Source organism: Sinocyclocheilus rhinocerous, unplaced genomic scaffold (assembly GCF_001515625.1).
Source record: "Sinocyclocheilus rhinocerous isolate Xijiao unplaced genomic scaffold, SAMN03320098_v1.1 scaffold2338, whole genome shotgun sequence".
Lineage (NCBI taxonomy): Eukaryota > Metazoa > Chordata > Actinopteri > Cypriniformes > Cyprinidae > Sinocyclocheilus > Sinocyclocheilus rhinocerous.
This window is the reverse complement of record NW_015644013.1, coordinates 42,281-49,613: the sequence shown is the minus strand read 5'-3', so window position 1 is coordinate 49,613 and position 7,333 is coordinate 42,281. Positions and strand designations below refer to the sequence as shown.

The following is a 7,333-nucleotide window of genomic DNA, read 5'->3' as shown; positions in this document are numbered from 1 at the left end:
ACACACACACACACACACACACACACACTCACACAGACACAGACACACACACTCACTCACTCACTCACGCACGCACACACACACACTCACTCACACTCACACAGACACACACACGCACACACACTCACACAGACACACACACACACACACACTCGCACACACTCACTCACGCACACACACACACACTCGCACGCACACACTCACTCACTCACGGACACACACACACACTCACATTCTCACACACACTCTCACACACACACTCACACACACTGGAGATGGTGAAGCCAAAGCTGGTTCAAACTATGCAGAGTGAATAGCTTTATTCCTTGATAGTGTTGTGTAATGCTCATTGATGTGCTGCTTTCTCCTCTTCTGACGTGCAGCTCCTCCTGCGCTGAATGTTATGGCTCCCCCTCAGACGTTTGGTCCTCCTCTTCCTCCTCCTGCAGTCGGTCCTCCTCTTCCTCCTCCTCCAGCGGCTGTGAGAGGAACACCTCCTCCTGCACACAGCGACGGTAAGAGAGCCGCATGAGCGACCCAAATATTAGAGATCTGTCATCATCGTCAAGCTTAGATTAAATCTTAAAGAAGAAATCTTGACCAGGGCCTCGTCAGGCTCTCGCAGGTAATGCTATGGGTGCTCCAGAGAGGGAACAAAGTGTCAAAAATGATGAGTGGATCCTGTTGCAAAACACAAAAATCCAGGCACTCACAAACTGTAGTAAGCAAAGTAAAAAGCCTTTATTCTACGACAGGGCTACATATTAAAAGAAATGTAATCATTATCATTCTTAAATGAAATTTGTTCATCTTCTAAATTAATTATATCTCTTCATAAGACTTTATTGAAACTGTGTATATTTATTATATATATACAGTATATATATATATATTTATACAGTGGGTACGGAAAGTATTCAGACCCCCTTATTTTAGCAAATGGCTGCAATATAACAAAGAGTGAAAAATTTAAGGGGGTCTGAATACTTTCCGTACCCACTGTATATCACACACATATATTGAATATATGTACATGTATTTACATTAGTGCTGTCAAACGATTAATCGCATCCAAAATAAAAGTTTTTGTTTACATAATATATGTGAGCCTGCAGCACAAAAGCAGTGTTAAGTCGCTGGGGTATATTTGTAGCAATAGCCAACAATGCATTGTATGGGTCAAATCCCTCAGATTCCAGATTTTCAAATAGTTGTATCTCAGCCAAATATTGTCCTATCCTAACAAACCATACATCAATGGAAAGATTATTATTCAGCTTTCAGATGATGCATAAATCTCAATTTAAAAAACTGACCCTTATGACTGGTTTTGTGCTCCAGGGTCACTGATAATAGTGAGATGTATCTGTGTTCTGGTGAAGAACATCTCAGCTTCACTGAACATCAGAAGCAGTGCCTGACCCGTCAGTCTGGCCGTCTCAACCGAATGCTTTTGAAGCGTTTCATTTGAGGCTCTAGCAGACATTTCCATCATTTATCATTGTGTTCTTGGATTAGAAGAATCGGTTCTTCCAAAGGTTCTCCATGTGTTGTGTGTGTGTGTGTGTGTGTGTGTGTGCAGGAGTGTTCCCCGCTCTCCCCGGTCAGATGCAGCGGCCGCTGGCCAGCTCTTACCCCTCACTGCAGCCGGTCTATCAGAACGTGTCCGGCATGCAGACACAGATGCAGATGCAGACGCAGCTCTACCCGCAGGTACGTCTGTCTCAGATCAGACTCGTGCTGTAGCTCAGGATTCTCTCAGCACTGCACTCGCTCTATGAACTCTACACACTGTCACATTTAAAGGTGTTTTTTTGTTGTTGTAGTAGTAGTAATAGATTGTCGGTATAGATATTAGATGGATGTTAGATATGTTAGACCAGGGCTATTCAATTAGCTTCATTTTAAGGCCAGATTATCGAATTGAAAATTTTAAGGGGGTAGGGGCCGTCCCGATCTCTTTCTGGGGGCCTAAATTAGAAATTTAATTTAAATGCATATTCAGCAGTAAAATGAAATAATATTACCAACAATAACATCTATAAAAGGTTAACATTAGTGCTGTCTGCCAAAAAAATCAACCTCCAAATTAATATAGAAACAACATAAAGACAGCATATTTTAAATGTTTAATGGCATCTTTTTACTAGTGTATTATTAATGAAGACCAGTATCATTGATACCAATAATGTTACTGATGTCTCTATTAAATCCATTTTCCCTCAATTTTAGCCATTAATTATAGCTATTTAACATTACAGTATAATTGACAGCCATTCTTTTCAACATTTAATAGGCTTTGAAAAATATAACAACTTTTAATTTAAGTAAACTTAAAAAAATCTTAACAAACTATAAATTGTATGCATAAGCCATATTGATTAATTTTTATTTAAGCTACAAAAGTTAATCAGCAAGCAGAGCAGTCGAGTGATTTCTCTTTTTCTTTTGTTCTTTGATTTAATGTTACATCAGTCACAGACTGCAGCAGGTTTCAGTTTAAAAACAGCGCTGTCTCTTTAAATCCTGATGCACATGACGTGGATCTGATACATATCTGATTTTCTCCCGACTCGTTACGGTCATTTAGGGCTTACCTCGTAAACACAGTCTTAAATAAGTTAACTCGCCAGAACCACGTATTTGTACATCAGTGTTTGTTTTTGTCCGTTGAAGCGGCTCAGCATATGTGTACAGCTGAACGCTCAGACTTTCAAACTATAGGCTCCTGCCGTTGATAATAATCTTCGTACAGTGTCGGCACTCGTCAGAAGTTATGACCGATAACACTCTTTAAACCCGTTTAAACTAGAGTTGTGGATATCTCATAACTCCCTCACACAAGTGCTTGTCAGCGCTGCCGTCCCTGGTAGATTGTTGTTATTGCGTCTCTTTCTTTTTCTGCTGGCCTGGGCCAGTGTTGCCACCTTGTGGACAAACTAATTAGTGCAAAATCAATTCAAGGCGTATGTGTGACCTGCGTACTCTTCCTCGGGTCGGATGAAGATGAATTGAATAGCCCTGTGTTAGACTGTTATGTAATACAAAATTGGTGTTTTTTTGTCCCAGTTCAGAGATCTTGACCCTCTCTAATATATTGGAGCTGAATGATTAATTTACATTGCACCAATATCACAAATCGCAAAGCCTATGATTTAATCAAACAGATTAATTATTTTTATATTTTATATATTTATTTTCCAAAAACCACCAAAATAAAAGCTCAATTTTACATGATTATTTCAAAATAAAAAAAATCTATATTTAAATCTAAATATATTTTTTTATGAAATGTATTTTTTTTTCACAGTGTAATGTCATTATTACAATAGATTTCCTATTTTGTTTAATATTTATAATAATTACGATAAGTCATTATTATTGTTTTTTTATTTCTTATTTTCTATGCTAAAGCTCCCCCCAACAAAATCACCCCAATTATTCTAGAATTATTATTTCTTTCCAAATATAACTATTCAAGTAATTTGGTAAAAAGTCCATTATTTTTTTCATATCACAATATGAAACTTACATACAGAAAAAAAAAGATATATTGCATTGTCAGGTTTTCCCCAAATCAGCACTACAGTATGCAGCATTTAAAATTATATAGCAATGTAATGATCGAACTGTAATGTTATGAAAGGAATACAAATATGCATATGCTTAAATTCAGGAAATATAATGAAGAAAGAATAAACGGCTAATGAGATTTGGTTTGACCTCGAGGCTGACGAACTTAAGCAAGTCCTCTTACTGACCCTTTGCTGAGAAATGAGTGTTTTTTTCTAAGACTGTTTGTGCTTTATTGTCTGAGGGCAGAATGAAGCTGGTGTTTGTGCTGTTCTCTCTGTTCTCAGCTGAGCCCCTCGTTAGCATCATTAAGCCTGCAGTCTCAGCCTCCAGAGGCGCTGAGGGTCATTAACCTGCTGCAGGAGCGCAGCCTCCTTCCTGCGGGAAGCGTGCCGCCGCCGGTGCCCTGTCTGCCGCAGGACCTGCAGAAGCTCAGCTGCAGCCCAGAGTCAGTGCTCCTCTCTCTCTGTCTCTCTCTCTCTCTCTCTCTCTCTCTCTCTCTCTCTCTCTCTCTCTGTCTCTCTCTCGTGCGGGTCTGTGCGCTCGCTGACGGTCTTCTCGTCCGCAGGGTGTTCCGCTGTACTCTCACCAGTATCCCGCAGACGCAGTCTCTGCTGAACAAGGCCAAGCTTCCCCTCGGCCTGCTGCTGCACCCCTTCAAAGACCTCTCTGTGAGTACCACATCTCACCGCTGCAGAGTACGGCTGCGCATCGAAAACCCAAATTCTCAAGAACCGGGTGTTCGATGAGACGTGTGCATTTCCATTCTGCTTAACGATTCCTGCGTTCGCATTTTAATGTGATTTAACATGATTTCAGTGCAGGAACGGAGAGAACTTGCGCACTATTTGCGTGCAGCGCAGACGTCTTTTCCACTGCAGAAAAGATCGCTCCGGGCCAGAACTGACTTTTCATATTTATCGACCAGTGAGCAGAAAACTACGTCAGTATATCATCATAAACACAGCCGTTTCTGTCTGAAGTGAACGTAAACATGAGAAAGAAAACACTCGTGTACAGTATTTTTAGATCTGCGTGCGTTCGGTGTTAAAGAGACAGCAGTCTAATAAACACACTGCCTAATTAATGTTAATCAAAGAACAAAATATTATTTTTTATCTTATTGGAATTGAAGCTAGGAATCTATAAGAATCGGAATCGATAATCAGAATCGATCAAATTGAAACGCTACCCAACCCTTCTGCTGAACTCTGAGAGCAGTCGAGCACCCAGAAATGAAACGTCATCGTTTACTTCCCTCGTGTCCTGCTAAACCTGACTTCTGTGGAAGAGAAATTCAGTGTTTTGAATTTACTTTAGTTAGTAATGAACAGAAATTTAAGCTTTCCGGTTTTAAAAAGCAAAAAATATCCTATATGTCAAATAGTCAGGCAGTAAAAAGAAGAGGAAAAAATTACTTTTTTATTTAGTCGCCAAATTGCAGAATTGCGTTCAGAATTGTTTCAGCTTTTTTATTTCTTTTTTTTTTTCCTCAGTCGTTTTATGTTGATGTATTTAAAACATTATTTAAGATATTAATCTTCAGCATTATTTGTACTGTGTAAATACATTCATCCCACCTTAGGGCTGCATTAAACAGTCTGTAAATGCATCTAATGGCACTTCAGATGCAGCTTCTGTGCTTCACTTATGCAGTGCAAAGATGGATTTTGTTGATATTTGGCTAGTAACTGTAGAGTTTGATTTTTGGGCGAGCTTTATTAATCCTATCACAATCAGAACACTAGTGCTCATCTCAACACGAGCATCCTCTGAGGGAAATGATCTTATAAGTTATTAATGAGCTAATGGTCTTCCTCTTCAGCAACTGCCGGTGGTGACGTCCAGTAATATTGTGCGCTGCCGCTCCTGTCGGACCTACATCAACCCATTCGTGACCTTCCTGGACGCTAGAAGATGGAAGTGCAACCTGTGTCACCGAGTCAATGATGGTGAGCGCTAGTGTGATGATCAGAGAGATTCTGCATAATTAAAGCCGTATGCACTGCATTGTTGTGGTGTTTGTGGTGTGATGTTTGAATCATGTAAATCATGTTTGTGAATGTGTTTTGAGTCGTGTGATCTCAGTTCCAGAGGAGTTCATGTATAATCCGGTCAGCAGATTGTATGGAGCGCCTCACAAAAGACCAGAGGTGCAGAACGCCACCATCGAGTTCATCGCCCCGTCAGAATACATGGTACGAGTTATTATAGTTTTTATTAACATTTTTATGTTTCATTTTAGATTTTCCGTTTTTGTTGTAATTTTAAAGTTGTAATAATTTTGTTGTATGTTTTTCTTTTTTTTTGTCTAAATAATGATTCTGAATTTTTTAAAATTTGAGTTTTTTGTTTTTCATTATTTTTTTTTTTAATTAATCATTTTATTGTGTGTTTGTCATTTTTACTAGTTTATGTCTGTGAGGTTTTTAGTAATTTATTTCCTTTTTAGTTTATTTTAGTTAATCATAATTAAATGAACAATGGTTCCATTGCAACTAGCTAATATTAAAAGTTAAGTTTTTTTAATATAATATTTTAGTTATCATTTAAGTAACTTTTTTTAAATGGTTTTAGTTAGCTATAATAACCCTGGTTTCATGTGGGCACTGACAGACAGTTCTATCTGTAACATCATAGTATAATGTACAGATCTGTTAAATTATATGCTCATATCAAGATTTCCACATTATGAAGTGATAAGCCATGCAGCAGGCACTTATAAACTCTACATACAGACTGAGAGTGTCTGAGAGAAGTGAGATGTATGTAATGCCAGCGATCTGAAGCGCAGTGTTTGGTCCGCAGCTGAGGCCGCCGCAGCCCGCTGTTTACCTCTTCATCCTGGACGTGTCTCATAACGCGGTGGAGACCGGATATCTGGATGTCTTCTGTCAGACGCTCCTGGAGAGCCTCGACTCGTAAGTGAGCATCGCTGCTTCTGCTGCATTTGAGCTCACTCATCAGTGTGTCGTGTGTTTCTTTATGATGAAGGCTTCCCGGAGACACTCGGACGAAGATCGGCTTCATCACGTTCGACAGCACCATCCATTTCTACAACCTCCAGGAAGGCCTGTCGCAGCCTCAGATGCTCATCGTGTCAGACATCGACGGTAAGCGTGTTCTCCCATCGCTACAGATGTGCAGTGAGGTCTCAGAAGTGAGCTGACTGTCGGCCGTTCCTCCCTCAGATGTGTTTCTGCCGACGCCGGACAGCCTTCTGGTCAACCTGAGCGAAAGCAAAGAGGTGAGCGAGCGAGCAGCACAAGTGCTCTGGCCTTCAGACGCGACGCTAAACGCTGGTCTGGCTTGTCGTTGCAGCTGGTCCAGGATCTGCTGGCGAGTCTGCCGCAGATGTTCGGTCAGACGATGGAGACGCAGTCTGCTCTGGGTCCGGCGCTGCAGGCTGCCTTCAAGCTGCTGTCTCCCACCGGAGGACGCATGTCTGTGTTCCAGACGCAGCTGCCAACCATCGGCATCGGCGCGCTCAAGCCCAGAGAAGAGCCCAGCCACAGAGCCAACGCCAAGGTTAGCCACCTGATCGATCGATTGATTTAGCCACCTGATCGATCGATTGATTGATCAGTGTGGAAACTGTTTTGAGCCTTGGGTTCAATCATTATTTACCCTGGAGACTTTGCACTGGAAAAAATGACACATTTTGCTGTTTTCTCAGTTTGTTTGTTTGTTTTTTTATTAGAGCTGTCAAGCGATTTAAATGTCTAATTACATGATGTGCTAATTAATTAATTGTATTCAT

General features: G+C 40.5%; 1 protein-coding gene across 1 annotated transcript in view; it reads left to right on the top strand.

The window, feature by feature from the left end:
• Positions 1-7,333, top strand: part of LOC107757847 (protein transport protein Sec24A-like) — a 31,968-nt gene that overhangs the window by 2,926 nt on the left and 21,709 nt on the right. Inside the window, exons 3-12 of the mRNA XM_016575443.1 lie at positions 384-515; positions 1,583-1,713; positions 3,861-4,021; positions 4,142-4,244; positions 5,399-5,525; positions 5,662-5,771; positions 6,382-6,494; positions 6,568-6,686; positions 6,765-6,820; positions 6,895-7,101. Coding sequence (XP_016430929.1) covers positions 384-515; positions 1,583-1,713; positions 3,861-4,021; positions 4,142-4,244; positions 5,399-5,525; positions 5,662-5,771; positions 6,382-6,494; positions 6,568-6,686; positions 6,765-6,820; positions 6,895-7,101 — 1,259 coding nt within the window. The remainder of the gene's footprint in view (positions 1-383; positions 516-1,582; positions 1,714-3,860; positions 4,022-4,141; positions 4,245-5,398; positions 5,526-5,661; positions 5,772-6,381; positions 6,495-6,567; positions 6,687-6,764; positions 6,821-6,894; positions 7,102-7,333) is intronic.